General features: G+C 42.8%; 1 protein-coding gene across 3 annotated transcripts in view; it reads left to right on the plus strand.

Annotated features, from left to right (window-relative positions):
• Nucleotides 1-17355, plus strand: part of LOC140730813 (filamin-A-interacting protein 1-like) — a 364991-nt gene that overhangs the window by 129813 nt on the left and 217823 nt on the right. For 2 of the 3 annotated variants that reach the window (XM_073051748.1, XM_073051746.1), the window contains exon 2: nt 11863-12134. In XM_073051748.1, the coding sequence (XP_072907849.1) occupies nt 11874-12134 (261 nt within the window). In that variant the 5' untranslated portion in view covers nt 11863-11873. The remainder of the gene's footprint in view (nt 1-11862; nt 12135-17355) is intronic. The other variant, XM_073051747.1, reaches the window with a different exon arrangement.

The following is a 17355-nucleotide window of genomic DNA, read 5'->3' on the forward strand; positions in this document are numbered from 1 at the left end:
AATCGTTGGTTGAGGTAGTAGATAGATAGATAGATACTTTATTCATCCCCATGGGGAAATTCAACATTTTTTCCAATGTCCCATACACTTGTTGTAGCAAAACTAATTACATACAATACTTAACTCAGTAAAAATGTGATATGCATCTAAATCACTCTCTCAAAAAGCATTAATAATAGCTTTTAAAAAGTTCTTAAGTAGTTTACTTAAATACATTAAATACAATCAACCCCGGCACTTTAACATATCTTACTCCTGGCGGTTGAATTGTAAAGCCTAATGGCATTGGGGAGTATTGACCTCTTCATCCTGTCTGAGGAGCATTGCATCGATAGTAACCTGTCGCTGAAACTGCTTCTCTGTCTCTGGATGGTGCTATGTAGAGGATGTTCAGGGTTTTCCATAATTGACCGTAGCCTACTCAGTGCCCTTCGCTCAGCTACCGATGTTATACTCTCCAGTACTTTGCCCACGACAGAGCCCGCCTTCCTTACCAGCTTATTAAGACGTGAGGCGTCCCTCTTCTTAATGCTGCCTCCCCAACATGCCACCACAAAGAAGAGGGCGCTCTCCACAACTGACCTATAGAACATCTTCAGCACCTCACTACAAACATTGAATGACGCCAACCTTTTAAGGAAGTACAGTCGACTCTGTGCCTTCCTGCACAAGGCATCTGTGTTGGCAGTCCAGTCTAGAGGTAAAACTAGAGCAGAGTGCAGAATGAAGTGTTAGGGTTGCAGAGGAAATGCAGTGCACATAGACGATAGGGTGCTAGGTCATAGTGAGATCGATAGTGAAGCCAAGAGTTCATCTGATCCTACTAGGGCCAAGATGGCACTGGTGAGTCACATGGTGTGTTGCTGTCTTTTTACAGAACTAAGTCCAAAGATAAGGACAACGAAAGGGTGGTTGCGGGAGGCAGAGGAGCAGATAGAAACATAGAAATATAGAAAACATACAGCACAATACACGCCCTTCGGCCCAAAAAACTGTACCGAACGTGCCCCTACCTTAGAACTACCCAGGCTTTACCCATAGCCCTCTCTTTTTCTAAGCTCCATGTAGCCATCCAGGAGTCTCTTGAAAGACCCTATCGTATCCGCTTCCACCAGCATCATTGGCAGCTTATTCCAATAAACCAGATTTGATTAGGGAGCTTAAGGTAAAGGAACACTTAAGAACCTGTGATCTTAATATGATAGAATTCACACTGCAGCCTCCACCACCATTGCCGGCAGCCCATTCCATGCACTCACCACTCTCTGCGTAAAAAACTTACCCTGACATCTTCTCTGTACTTACTTCTAAGCACCTTAAAACTATGCCCTTTCGTACTAGCCAATTCAGCCCTGGGAAAAAGCCTCTGACTATCCACATGATCAATGCCTCTCATTATCTTGTACACCTCTATCAGGTCAGCTCTCATCCTCCGTCGCTCCAAGGAGAAAAGGCCGAGTTCACTCAATCTATTCTCATAAGGCATGTTCCCCAATCCAGGCAACATCCTTGTAGCTCTCCTCTGCACCCTTTCTATGGTTTCCACGTCTTTCCTATAGTGAGGTGAACAGAATTGAACACAGTACTCCAAGCAGGGTCTGACCAGGGTCCTATATAGATGCAACATTATTTCTCGGCTCTCAAACTCAATCCCATGATTGATGAAGGCCAATGTACCGTATGTCTTCTTAACCACAGAGTCAACCTGCATAGCAGCTTTGAGCGTCCTATGGACTCGGACCCCAAGATCCCTCTGATCCTCCACACTGCCAAGAGTCTTACCATTAATACTATATTCTGCCATCATATTTGACCTACCAAAATCAACCACCTCAGACTTATCTGGGTTGAACTCCATCTGCCACTTCTTAGCCCAGTTTTGCATCCTATCAATGTCCCGTTGTAACCTCTGACAGCCCTCCACACTATCCACAACACACCCAACCTTTGTGTCATCAGCAAATTTACTAACCCACCCCTTCACTTCCTCATCCAGGTCATTTATAAAAAGCACGAAGAGCAGGGGTCCCAGAACAGATCCCTGAGGCACTCCACTGGTTACCGACCTCCATGCAGAATATGACCCATCTACAACCACTCTTTAGAATACGTACACAATGCTGGAAGAACATTCAACATTGGCTACTCTTTTCTCACGGATGCTGCCTGGCCTGCTGAGTTCTTCCAGCGTTGTGTACGTATTCTTTGATCCACAGCATCTGCAGTTGTATTTTTGTGTTACAACTACTCTTTGCCTTCTGTGAGCAAGCCAGTTCTGGAACCACAAAGCAATGTCCCCTTGGATCCCATGTCTCCTTACTTTCTCAATAAGCCTTGCATGGGGTACCTCATCAAATGCCTTACTGAAATCCATATACACTACATCGACGGCTCTACCTTCATCAATGTGTTTAGTCACATCCTTAAATAATTCAATCAGGCTTGTAAGGCATGACTTGCCTTGACAAAGCCATGCTGATTATTCCTAATCATATTATGCCTCTCCAAATGTTCATAAATCCTGCCTCTCAGGATCTTTTCCATCAACTTACCAACCATTGAAGTAAGGCTCACTGGCCTATAATTTCCTGGGCTATCTCTACTCCCTTTCTTGAATAAGGGAACAACATTTGCAACTCTCCAATCCTCGGGAATCTCTCCCATCCTCATTGATGTTGCAAAGATCATTGCCAGAGGCTCAGCAATCTCCTCCCTCGCTTCCCACAGTAGCCTGGGGTACATCCCATCCAGTCCCAGTGATTTATCCAACTTGATTGCTTTCCAAAAGCTCCAACACATCCTCTTTCTTAATATATACATTCTTAAGCTTTTCAGTCCACTGCAAGTCATCCCTACAATCGCCAAGATCCTTTTCCATAGTGAATACTGAAGCAAAGTTTTCAATAAGTATCTCTGCTATCTCCTCCGGTTCCTTACACACTTTTCCATTGTCACACTTGCTAGGTCCTATTCTCTCACGTCTTATTCTCTTACTCTTCACGTACTTGTAGAATGCCTTGGGGTTTTCCTTAATCCTGTCGACCAAGGCCTTCTCATGGCCCCTTCTGGCTCTCCTAATTTCATTCTTAAGCTCCTTCCTGCTAACTTTATAATCTTTTAGATTCATATCATTACCTAGTTTTTTGAACCTTTCGTAAGCTCTTCTTTTCTTTTTGACTAGATTAACAACAGCCTTTGTACACCACGGATCTTGTACCCTATCATCCTTTCCATGTCTCATTGGAACGTACCTACTCAGAACCTCATGCAAATATGTCCTGAACTTTTCCACATTTCTTCCATAAGTTTCCCTGAGAACATCTGTTTTCAATTTATGCTTCCAAGTTCCTGCCTGATAGCCTCATAGTTCCCCTCACTCCAATTAAATGTGTCCCTAATTTGTCTGTTCCTCTCCCTCCCTAATGCTATGGTAAAGGAGATAGAATTGGGATCACTATCTCCAAAATGGTCTCCCAGTGAGAGACCTGACACCTGACCAGGTTCATTTCCCAATACCAGATCAAGTACAGCCTCTCCTCTTGTAGACTTATCTACATATTGTGTCAACAAACTCCACCCCATCTAAACCCCTCAGTCTAGGGAGATGCTAATCAATATTTGGGAAATTAAAATTCCCACCACAGCAACCCTGTTATTATTACTCTTTTCCATAATTTGTCTCCCTATCTGTTCTTCGATGTCCCTGTTACTATTGGGTGGTCTATAAAAAACACACAGTAGATTTATTGACCTCTTCCTATTCCTAACTTCCACCCACAGAAACTCCGTAGACAATCCCTCCATGACTTCCTCCTTTTTTGCAGCCATGACACTATCCCTGATCAACAGTGCCACCTCTTCTCTCCCTGCACTTTCTGAAACATCTAAAGCCTGGCACTTGAAGTAGCCATTTCTGCCCCTGCACCATCCAAGTCTCTGTAATGGCCACAACAACATAGCTCCAAGTGCTAATCCACACTCTAAGCTCATCCGCTTTGTTCATAATACTCCTCGCATTAAAATAGACACATCTCAAACCATCGGACTGAGCACGTCCCTTCTCCATCACCTGCCTATCCTCCCTTTCACACTGTCTCCAAACCTTCTCTATTTGTGAGCCAACCTCGCTTTCCTTCGTCACTTCAGTTTGGTTCCCACCCCCCAGCAATTCTAGTTTAAACTCTCCCCAATAGCCTTAGCAAACCTTCCTGCCAGGATATTGGTCCCCCTTGGATTCAAGTGCAACCCGTCCTTTTTGTACAGGTCACATAAAAAGTGATTGATTTATGACAGCACACTGGGCCGCGTTCAAGGTCTCATCAGAGTATCTGAACAAATACACAATGGTTGTCGAGAACTTTGGAAGAACAGTCATAGATGAGTGTGTCCCCATGAAATCATTCAGAGCCTTCCCCAACCAGAAACCATGACTGGAGGAACCATGAGATCCTTAATCTGCTGAGGGCCAGATCAGATGCACTCAAGTCTGGTGACCAAGTTAAATACAAGAGGTCCAGGTACGATCTCCGGAAAGCCATCTCACGTGTGAAGTGGCAATTCCAGACTAGACTTGAATCACTGAAGGATGCTCGATAGTTATGGCAGGGTTTGAATGCTATCACCTCATACGAAGTGAAACTAAACGACATAGGTGACAATCAGGATTCACTCTCAGATGAGATCAATGTCTTCTATGCTCACTTTGACCATCAAAACATGGAGGCACCTTCAGAAACTCCCACAGCCCCTGATGACCCTCTGATTTCAGTCTCTGAGGCTGACGTGAGAACATCCTCCAGGAGGGTGAATCTATGGAAGGCATCTGGTCCAGAAGGGATACCTGACCAGGTACTAAAGATTTGTGTTGAACAACTGGCTGGAGTGTTCACCGAAATCTTTAACCTCTTGATTTAGCAGTCTCAGGTACCTACCTGCTTCAAGAAGAACATGGTAACCTGCCTCAGTGACTATCATCCAATAGCACTTGCATCCACTGTTACAAAGTGCTTTGAAAGGCTGGAGATGAAAGATATATACACCTGCATGACAAGCGACTTGGATCCAATTTGCCTACTATCACAATAGGTCAACTGCAGATGCCATTTCAATGGTGGTTCACTCAGTCCTGGAACACCTGGGCAGCAAAGATGCATATTCTTCATTCAATACTATCATCCCCTCAAAACTAATCAATAAGCTTCGACATCCCCTTGTGCAACTGGATCCTCGATTTCTTCACTTGCAGATCTCTATCTGTTTGGATTGGCAACAACATCTATGTTGTGATTCTGATATTTCAATCATATTTGAGTAATCTTGTGTATATATGGTTGATTAAGCTTTCCCGTTTGTTTAAGTAATTAATTATGGATTATATGTAATAATACATTAATTACTACCACGTGATACGTGTGCGCCTCGCTGAAAGTAAAGATGAAGATACAGCTGCATTTCAGACTCTGCATCTTCATTTGAATTAATTTAATGTTTTGAAATTGCAAAACACAACATTGTCAACGGTGTATTTTTAAAACGAACTCAAGACGTTTACCAACCTGTTAAAATGCAGCCAGACATTCCAATTAAATAAAATGCAGCAAGGAACATTCGAATTTAAATGCAACAGTCCAGCCAATGGAGGGAGGCTCGAGTTTAAAATCAAAGCAACCAGCACATGCTCTTTGCAAGGGAAGATGCGACCTTTTTTTTTAAAAGGCTGTAAACGGAGGAATTCATGGGTTCATAGAGAGAGAGTACCAGATGATAATTATCATAAAAAGATCAGAAATGGCTGGCTACATCAGAAAGATTGACGAGTTTGATTACACAATGGATAAGTGGCTCATGTATACTGAGCTACTGGAACAGTATTTTGAAGCAAATGAAATAGCCAATGAGAAGCGAGTGCATTGGGTTTAAATGCATATACCGTAGATTCCGGACTACAGAGCGCACCTGATTAAAAGCCGCTGGCTCTAATTTTAGAAAGAAAATCAATTTTTTACTTGTACAGGCCGCACCAGATTTTAGGCCGCACCGGATTTTAGGCCGCACCGGATTTTCGGCCGCAGGTGTCCCACGTTGTAATATGAGATATTTACACAGAAAGATATTACACGTGAGGATTTTTTAACTTTTAATTAAATCCATATGGTAACATAAACAAATACATATTGCAAATGCTTTTTTTCGAACCGTGCCTGTAACGCGGCTACTTTTAAATATACGTTGCGTATACTTTTTTACTGAACAACATTCCAATATCTCCTAACGACTGGTAAAAAATATATATACTGCAGCCTACCAGGAAAAGTTATTGATCGCCTTTAACTTAAAAGCAGCGTTCGCTCAGATCCAATGCTGCTCGCGTAATGCCGCTCCCCCCCTCCTTCCCGTTTATCGCAAACTGGCATTTTTCCCACAAGACGCGGCGAAACCGGGTGTGACGTCATAGCATCCCGTGATGTAGTACAGAAAACAAATATAGTTAAAACACTTCTAACTTTAACTAGAAAATGAATTACTAAGCGAAAATATTATAAACTAAATAACTGCCATAAAGGCAGCACAATGCTTTTCTTCGAGTGTTTTCCATGTTGATGAGGGTGAGTACAAATGACTGATTTACAATAATTTAATTGTGAAAGTGCGCTTGATTTATCGTACAATTTCATTGGACCTCTGTGAACTACTCATCAATTTTATTGGTCTACTGTTACGAGGCAAAATGTTTTTGGCGGCATGAAAAAAATCATGCATTAGCCGCACCGTATTAAAGGCCGCAGAGTTCAAAGCTGTTCAAAATGTGGGGAAAAAGTAGCGGCTTATAATCCGACATCTACGGGTAGTTTCCTTTGAAGTTTAGCAGCTCCAACTAAACCATCATAAATCAGCTTTGCTGCTGTTGTAAACGTGATGCAGGAACACTTAGAACCAAAGCCATTGTTGATTGTAGAAGGTTTTATAAGTAGATTCAAAAAGAAGGTGAGTACATTTCAGCATACGTGGCTGAATTGAAGCAATTGTCTGAGCTTGGTCAGTTTGGTAATGGGTTTAATGATACATTCAGAGATTGTTTAGTTTGTGGAATCTTAAAATAAAGCATTGAAAAATGGCTCTTAGCTAAAGCATAACTTACATTCCAATGAGCAGTGGAAATTGCTGTTTCAATGGACACCACAGCAGTCAGCAGTGAAAGTTAGCGTGAACAAGATTGCATTGCCTATACAGGGACCAGCCTGAACAAACAGATTGTGTTACTGTTATGGCAACAGGTCACATACATCAGAGTTTCAGGGTGTATATTGTACACATTTCTCTGACATTAGATGTACATATTGGAACTTATTGAAAAATGCAGATTAAAAGGTGAAACTTGCTGAAAATGCAACAATGTAGGACACGTACAAAGAGCATGTTGGTCAGACAAAATTGGATGGACCGCAGAGGGAAGAGATGGAGGGAAAGAATGTGAACGAGAAAAGGGCAAGTGTTAAAGAGCGAAGGAGCATAAGAAAGAAAAAGAAAGGGATCAAAGTAGATTGAGAGAGAAAAGGACAAGCAAGGTACCCAGACCTGTCAGAACGACTTCCTACAGTCGCAGAATCAACTCCTACAACCAGCATGGAGGAGACCCCAGAACCCAGTTTCCACAGCCACAAGTCTCACCAGCCAAGCAGAGTGATCCCTCTCGTCAGGAAAGCCATTATTTCACAAGAGTAAGATATTCTCCACAGCAATTAAATCTTTAGGCCTGAATGGAACAGCGTAAAATTTACTATGCTGTGGATGTATGTATATAGTAGTTGTGTTATATATTATACAGTGTGTATAATTGAAATGCATTCTTTATTGAGCTGGAGCTTATAGCAAAGCAGGGAGGAGTGTTGTGTATTTGATATTTCAATAATATTTGAGTCATTTTATATATATAGGTTGATTAAGATTTTCCGTTCATTTAAATAATTAATTACAGGTTAAATTTAAAAAATACGTTAATTGCAGACATTACCACATAACCATGAGACGTGTCTGTGCCTCCCTGAAAGTAAAGACAAAATTACACCCAGATTTTGGACTCTGTATCTTCATTTGAATGAATTTAATGTTTTCAAGTTACAAAATGTAACAACCTCCTCCACAATCTCCATCAGTGCAGGTACACCACGGGGCTGTGTGCTTAGCCCCCTGCTCTATTCACTTTACACTTATGACTGTGTGGCTAAACACAGCCCCAATGCCACATCTAAGTTTGCCAATGACACCATTGCTGTTGACTGAATCAAAGGCTGTGACGAATCAGCATACAGAAGAGAGATGGAAGATCAGCCTGAGTGGTGCCACAACAATAACCTCTTACTCAACGTCAGCGAGAGGGTCGGAAACTTTAAACTCCTCGGTGTTATCATTTCAGAGAATCCTGGATCCAGCATCTAAGTGTCACTATGAGGAAAGTACGTCAGCGCCAATACTTTCTTAGAAGTTTGCATAGATTCGGCACGTTATCCAAAACATTGACAAGCTTCTATAGATGTGTGATGGAGAGTATATTGACTGGTTGCGTCACGTCCTGGTATGGAAACACTAATGCCCTTGTATGAAAAACACACAAAATGTAGTGGATACGGCCCAGTCCATCACAGATAAAGCCCTCCCTACCATTGAGTATGTCTACATGGAATGTTGTCCAGGAATGCACATCCATCATCTGAGACCCACACCGCCCCACCACTTCTCACTGCTGCCATCAGGAAGGTGGTACGGGAGCAACAAGACTCGCACCACCAAGTTCAGGAACAGTTATTATCCTTCAATCACTAGGTTTTTGAATCAGAGAGGATAACTTAAGCCAACTTCTCTCCTCCCATCTCTGAACTGCTCCTCATGAACTGGTCTCACTTTCAAGGACTTTTCATCTCATGTTGTTGACATTTTTGCTTAGTTATTATTCTTAGCATTAGTATTATTATTTCTTTTTTTTCTCTTGTTTTGTGTTTACGTAGTTTACTGTTTTGGCACATCGGTAGTTGCCTGTCCCGTTGGGTGTGGTCTTTCATGATTCCACTGTGTTTCTTGTATTGACAGGAATCACAGGGTTCTATATGGTGGCATATGCTGTATGTACTTTGATAATAAATTTACTTTGAACTTTCAGGAAATGGTTCAATAGTCTTATAAGAGTGGAATAGAAGCTGTCCTTGAGCCTGCTGGTTTCAGGTTTTTGTATCTTCTGCCCAGGTGGGAGGAGGTAGAAGAGAGGATGTCCAGGGTGGGTAGGGTCTTTGATTATGTTGACTGTTTTACCTAGACAATGTGAAGTGTAGACAGAGTCTATGGAGAGGAAGCCAGCTTCTGTAATGTGCTGAGCTGTGTCCACAATTCTCTGCAGTTTCTTGCAGTTGCCATACAGAGTTGTGATATATCTCAATAGGATCTTTATCATAGATAGATAGATAGATAGATACTTTATTCATCCCCATGGGGAAATTCAACTTTTTTCCAATGTCCCATACACTTGTTGTAGCAAAACTAATTACATACAATACTTAACTCAGTAAAAAAAATATGATATGCATCTAAATCACTATCTCAAAAAGCATTAATAATAGCTTTTAAAAAGTTCTTAAGTCCTGGTGGTAGAATTGTAAAGCCTAATGGCATTGGGGAGTATTGACCTCTTCATCCTGTCTGAGGAGCATTGCATCGATAGTAACCTGTCGCTGAAACTGCTTCTCTGTCTCTGGATGGTGCTATGTAGAGGATGTTCAGAGTTATCCATAATTGACCGTAGCCTACTCAGCGCCCTTCGCTCAGCTACCGATGTTAAACTCTCCAGTACCTTGCCCACGACAGAGCCCGCCTTCCTTACCAGCTTATTAAGACGTGAGGCGTCCCTCTTCTTAATGCTTCCTCCCCAACACGCCACCACAAAGAAGAGGGCGCTCTCCACAACTGACCTATAGAACATCTTCAGCATCTCACTACAGACATTGAATGACGCCAACCTTCTTAGGAAGTACAGTCGACTCTGTGCCTTCCTGCACAAGGCATCTGTGTTGGCAGTCCAGTCTAGCTTCTCGTCTAACTGTACTCCCAGATACTTGTAGGTCTTAACCTGCTCCACACATTCTCCATTAATGATCACTGGCTCCATATGAGGCCTAGATCTCCTAAAGTCCACCACCATCTCCTTGGTCTTGGTGATATTGAGACGCATTGATAAAAATTGCTGAAGATCAGAGAGGACATTCTAACTTTCTTTGGCCTCCTGAGGAAGCAAGGGCACTGGTGCACTTTTTTGGTCATAGTGTCAATGTGGCTGGATAATACTGACATGGCTACCTATTGTAAGATTGCATGTCTCATACCTTCTTAGCAACATGGGGGGGGGGTGAAGTTAAGGCATACATACATCTGTGATAATGTGTTGTCCAGCAATGAGGTTGAGTTGGAAGTTTCATTCGGTGGTCAAGTTTTCAGTGTTGATTAAATGGTGAATACACTGAGGCACCTGCTGGATGGGATTCAGGGTGGGGATGGTGAATTAATGTGTGTGTGTGGGGGGGGGAGTACTGTTTCTGGCAACTTACTAGAAGATAAAATGAAGGAGAAATAACTGTCTAACTTGTAGGTGCTTCACTTCCCAAGATATTGCAAATGCCACAAACACTGTAAGCTGTGCAGGTAATGACAGAGACTTTCACAATGAATGGCTTTTGTTGCATGGTATTAATAGCCAATGTAGAATTTGGATCTGCTGAGTTATTGTAGGGTATTTGCTACTGCAAATTGTTTTTTTTTTAATACACAAAATCTTGATTCTGAAAATGGGCTCGATTAGAGTCACGGAGTGCAGGTGTATGGACACAGGCTCTTTGATCCAAATGATTCATGGTGAACAAGACAGCTACGTAAGCTGGTGCCATTTGTCCGTGTTAGGCCCATGTCCCTCGAAACCGTTTCTATCCAGGCACGGTGTCCCTTTAGTTGTCATTAATATAATGTCCCAGTCACTTCCTTTGGCAGATCATTCCATATTATGGACCACCCTGGGTGAAAAATTTGCCCTTCAGGCTCCTATTAAATCTCTCCCTTTACAAGTACAGTCTAGTTCCCCATTCCCTTTTCCCAGGGAAGATCTGTCTGCATGCACCCTATCTATGCCCCTCATGACTTTATCCATGTCTGTAATACCTCCCCTCATCTGCCTGCGCTATAATGAATAAAGTCCTATCCTGCTCGACTTCTCTCCCTAACTCAGTCCTTCCTGTCCTGGTAACATTCCTCTAAATCTCTTTCTAGATTAATGACAACTTTCCTATAGTAGGGTGATTAAAACTGAGCACAGTGTTCCAAATTTAGCCTCACCAACATCAAGAAGATCTGCAACATCCTAATTTCAATACTCTTTGTCCTAACTGATGAAGGTCAGTGTTCCAGAAACTTCTTCACCACCCTATCTACCTGATACACCACTTTCAGGGAAGAATGTATTTGAAGGTCCCTCCATTCTAATACACCTCCTAGGATTCTACCATTCATTGTGAAAGTCTTAACTTAATTTGTCTTCTCAAAATGCAGCTCCTCACGCTTTCCTGAATTAAACTCCATTTGCCATCCCTTGGCCCATTTACCCAACTGATCAAGATCCCTCTATAATTTCTTCACTGACTACAACACTTCCTCTATTAATGTCATCTGGAAACTCGCTAACTATGCCTTGCCCATTCTCATACAAATTACTGATATAGATAACAAGTAATAATGGGCCTAGGACTGAACCCATGAGGCACACTATTGATCACTAATATTGTCAACTTATGACATCTCCTATCACCACTTATCCCTGTGTGTTCTCTCCAGTGCAGGTGGCGATGAGGTCCCGGAGCAGTGGCGGGGATTCCCCATCCCATGGCCATCCGTCAAGCCACGAAGATGACAAAGTTATCAACACAGGTAGCAAAAAGAAGAACAAAACCCAAAGGCAGAGTTTTGCAGAGAAGACAGCGGGGCTCACAGCTCCTGCAAAGAGAGCTCCCAAGTCCTTGCAAGAAAATGAGCGAAGAAAGAAGTTACTGGAACTCTCCAAAGAGGACCTTCTGCGTCTGCTCAGTATAATGGAAGGAGAGATAGAGGTGAGAAACATGTACGATACTTCTTTCCGAACTAGAATCAGCTTCGTTATCCCTCACTTAAATGGTATGAAATTTGTTATGTGCAGCCGTGCAAAGATTACTATCAGCTAGACAAAGGAAATATAATGGAATTAGAAGGAAAAATGTGACAGTGCTCATCAGTTCTGATGGCTGGCAGAGGCGTAGAACCTGCTTAGGAATCATCAAGTGATGTCTTCAGGCTCCTGTACCTCTTCCCTGACGGTTGTAACGAGAAGAGGGCATGTCTCAGATGGTGAGGGTTCTCAATGACGGATGCAGCCTTCTTGGAGCATTGCCTCGTGAAGGTGTCCTCAGTAGCAAGGAGGGTTGTGCCCATGGTGGAACCGGCTCAGTCTACCACCCTCTGCAGCCTCTCCCGATCCCGTGCATTGGCGCCTCCACACCTGGCTGTAACGCAACCAGCCAGAACGCCTTCTACCATACAGCTGTAGAAATCTCCTTAATATTTCCTTATTAAGGGATTGGACAAGTTAGAGGCAGGAAATATGTTCCAGATGCTGGGAGAGTCCAGTACCAGAGGGCATGGTTTGAGAATAAGGGGTAGGTCATTTAGGACAGAGTTAAGGAAAAACTTCTTCTCCCAGAGAGTTGTGGGGGTCTGGAATGCACTGCCTCGGAAGGTAGTGGAGGCCAATTCTCTGGATGCTTTCAAGAAGGAGCTAGATAGGTATCTTATGGATAGGGATATGGGGACAAGGCAGGAACCGGGTATTGATAGTAGTTGATCAGCCATGATCTCAGAATGGCGGTGCAGGCTCGAAGGGCCGAATGGTCTACTTCTGCACCTATTGTCTATTGTCTATATATACAAACTTATATGTTAATTAGAAACTTGCTATCAAATGATGATGCAGAGCTTGTACCAGTGAGCCCTCCGATAGGGCTGCAAAGTTGAACACACTATGTAATCACAGCGTTGGCTGAATGTTGCCTGACATTTTCTACCTGAGTCTGGGGAATGGTGTTTCCTTAGACAGAATTGGAATGCGGACACTGGAAAGTTGAGGGAGAAAAATCATTTGAAACGAAAGAAAGCAACATGCCCTCACCAAATGACAAGCTGCAATAGATTCAGTTCCCCATACGAAAACATCTAATACCCGTACTGAAAGTAAATCCTAGCCAAGTTTGTGGACGGGGTGGTGTGGCACTGCTGAGGAAGCAGGGAGTCTGCAGAAGGACTTGAACAGGGGATGGGGAAAGGAGTGGTAGATGGAATGCAGTGTAGATCAGTATGGTCACGCATTTTGATGGAAGGAATAAACTTAGAATTTTCTAAATGGGGACTAAGTTCAGAAATCAGTGGTGCAAAGGGGTTTGGGGATCCTGGTGCAGGATTCTCCAAAGGTTAACTTGCAGGTTGAGTTGGTGGTGAGGAAGGCAAATGCAATGTTAACATTCATTTTGAGGGGACCGAAATATAAAGGCAAGGATGCAATTTTGAGGATTTACAAGCACTGGAGTGTTGTGAGCAGTTTTGGTTTCCTTATCTAAGAAAGGATGTGATGCCATTGGAAAGGGTCCAGAGAAGGCTGATGAGAATGATTCCGGGAATGAAAGGGTTAATGTAAGAGGAGTGCTTATGTTCGCTGAAGTTTCGAAGAATGAGGGGGGTTCTCATTGAAACTTATTGAATATTGAAAGGCCTAGATAGAGTAGATGCGTAGAGAATGTTTCCTGTGGTGGGGGAGTCTCAGACCAGAGGGCCCAGCTTCAGAATACTTGGACGTCCCTTTAGAACAAAGATGAGGAAGAATTCCTTTATCAATCAGAACCCCTGAGCACTGCCGCATTATCCCTTCATTTTGCACTATGTATATTTTAGTAATATCGTATCAGTAATTAGATCTGTTTCCGTGATTTAAAGTGAGATCTGGAATGGTGAAAATCAGCAGTTAAGTGATGCACGTCTTGTAAAATTGGTAAGACAGTTAGCAGGGCTTGTGAAAAGAATTACCTTATCACTTGCTCGGTGTACACTTTACACTGAAACACCACCGGGAAGCACGAGAGGGAGATGAAGCTGCCGTGGTTGGTCAAACGCTCGGTGGTCACTTTATTAGGGTAACCAGTACGCCTGCTCACCTGCTCGCCAGCTCGCCAGCTCGTTAATGCAAATACCTAATCAGCCATTCCTATGGCTGCAACTCAGTGCATGGAAGCATATAGACATGGTCAGGAGGTTCAGTGGGGTTTTCAGACCAAAGATCAAAATGGGGAAGAAATGTGATCTCAGTGACTTTGGCCATGGAATGATAGTTGGTGCCAGATGGAGTGGTTTGAGTATCTCAGAAAGTGCTGATCTGCTGGGATTTTCATGCATAAAAATCTCTACTTTACAGAGAATGGTGTGAAAAACAAAAAAAAATCCAGTGAGCAGTAGTTCCGTGTACAAAAACAACTTGTTAATGAGAGAGGTCAGAGGAGAATGGCCAGACTGGTTCAAGCAGACAGGAAGGCGACAGTAACTCAAATAACCGTGTGTTTCAACAGTGGTGTGCAGAAAAGTATCTCTGAGAGCACAACATGTCAAACCATGAAGTGGATGGGCTGCAGCAGCAGAAGACCACACACATGGACTCAGTTGCCACTTTATTAGATACAGGAGTGTAAGAATTCTGAATGGAGAATCACTCCGATGAAAGGTGATTAGCATGAGAAATAGTTCATTAATTAGCACTGCAGCACTCCTGGAGTGGAGAGAGAAACCCAGACTCTCGTGATGTATGTGAGTGGTGATGAAGATGAGAAGGGGTTTCAGGAGGAGGTGCCCTGTGTGGACAAGGACATGACGTGGTAAAATGCGTGGTTGCTATACCTTAAACGGTGAGATGTTGGGAAGTACCGATATTCAAAAGGACCTCGCTCCTTGTGCACAAGTCACTGAAAAATTAGCAGGACAGGCAATAGGATAGAGGCTTCAATGAGAAGTATTGACCACAAGAGCAAAGATGTCTTACCACAATTATATCTGCCACTGGTGAGACCACACTTGGTGAACTGCAAATAATTTTGCTCTCCTTACTGAAAACAGGATCTACCCCACTTTATGGGGGAGTTGTGTTTCTAGAAAACCTCCACCATTGTTATTTTCCGTCAGGCAGACACTTGACAAAATTCGTTGTTTCTTTCCTATTTTGTGTTTCATTGGTTGCGCTTTCTCACATAAACAGGGGTGGATTTTCATTGCGTATGTCAGATAGTTTGGTAGTGCTTTGTGAATTCCATAGGGTCGAATGTCCATTGCTCAGACTGCAGGGCTACCCTGTATTTGTTACTGAGGAAGTGGGGATGTTGTGGGAGGAGAGACTGAGCAGGTTATGCTTGTTTTCTGTAAACTACAAAAGAATGAGAGATGACCCCATTAAGAGGTACAGAGCGTTCAACAAGACTGAAGGATTTTTCCGCTCACTATCAGGTATAAAATTTCAAGCCATTACAAAATAAAAGGGAAGCTATTTAGGACTCAAGTTGACAGGAATGAATCAAAGAATGAGAAATCATTGAAATTCTCTCCACTTTGAGTAGTGATTTCATTTAGAACAAGAACTGATAGATTTCTGTCCATCAGAGGAATCAAGGAGAATAGGGACAGTGCAGGAAAATGGGTCAGCAATGATTTTGCAGAGTGGCCTGCTCCTCCTCCGATTTCCTACTTTCTGATTACCATGGAAAATGTGGTTGGGCTGTGTGGTTTCAAATGGAAGTTAACTAATGTGTTGTTTTATGTTACGGCTGAAGCTGATCAAACTTTAAAGCTGCTGTACTTTTCTTGTTTAATTTGAATAAGTTACTGGGACTCAAAGTCTTCCCATGGCTACACTCCGGCAGGGTGTAGCAACCTCAGTTCCTTCATCACCGCTATCTGCAGGCACTTTGCCATTCACTGAGGACAGATATCAAACCTAACAAAAAGTTTCCACCGTCAGCAGCATCTAGGGTCTGCAGGTCAAGTACGGTATGGACTCGTCCCTTGTGTTTCAGGTGTTAGTCTGCCATCTCTCTTGTCTCCCACTCAATTTGGGAATTAGTGCCGCCAAGTTACGTTGCAATTCAATAGAACTCTGGTTAGATCACACTTGGAGTATTGTGTTCAGTTCTAGTTGCCTCATTATAGGAAGGACTTGGAGGCTTCAGAGAGGGTGCAGTGGAGATTTACCAGAATGCTGCCAAACTAGAGGACAGGTTGACGCACTAGGGCTTTAGGCTTTGGAGTGAAGGAGGATGAGGAGTACAAGGTGGTAAGGGGCATAGCTCGAGTGGACATCCAGAGAAATTTTCCCAGGGTGGAGATGGCTAATACAAGGGGCATAATTTTAAGGTGATTGGCAGAAGTTATAGGAGAGATGTCAGAGGTAAGTTCTTCACACAGAGAGTGGTGAGACATGGAATGCCCTGCAGGAGTGAAGGTAGAGGCAAATACATCAGGGGCATTTCAGAAGCTCTTAGATCAGCATATGATGATAGAAAAATGGAGGATAATGAGGGTTAGATTGATCTTAGAGTAGGTGAAAAGGTTGGCTCAACATCATGGGCTGAGGGGCCAGTACTGTGCTGCAATGGTCTATGTTTTTGTTCTGAGTCTTGCAACCAATGTCATCAAAAATAACTACGGTACATGTCAATTATTGATAAATAAGGAAAAAACTAGACACAGAATTATTCCTTTTCCAGGAGACCTTAACGCCTGTGGAGATCTTCTCCTGGTTACAGAATTGGTCATGTGGGGCTATAACTAGATATATGACTGGCAGCAATGCATAGTGAGGATTCATTTGCAGTGGAGAGTCAAAATGCATTTAAGGGGAGAGGGAAAGAGTTCCAAGGAGATACACGGGGCAAGTGTTTTACCAGAGAGTTGTGGGTGCCAGGGTGGTGGTGTAGGAGGATATTTCAGAACTTCTTGGATGAGCACATGGGAATGCAGAGAATGTAGGGATATGAACCATGTGGAGGAGAAGGGATTAGGTAGCATTAGTTTAATTAATTTGGTGCAATGTCATGGGCCTGTTCTTGTGCAATGTTCTATGTTCTCATTTGTAACACCAAATGTGATTAGAACCAAACTGTTGGCAGTTTTTTTTTCTCCGTTTTAACTTGTAGAATGATATGTAATTGCCCAGCCTTGAGTTGAACAGGATCCTGAGAGATTGGGAGAAAAGCAGGTTTTCATTTTGAT

Source organism: Hemitrygon akajei, chromosome 7 (assembly GCF_048418815.1).
Source record: "Hemitrygon akajei chromosome 7, sHemAka1.3, whole genome shotgun sequence".
NCBI classification, from domain to species: domain Eukaryota; kingdom Metazoa; phylum Chordata; class Chondrichthyes; order Myliobatiformes; family Dasyatidae; genus Hemitrygon; species Hemitrygon akajei.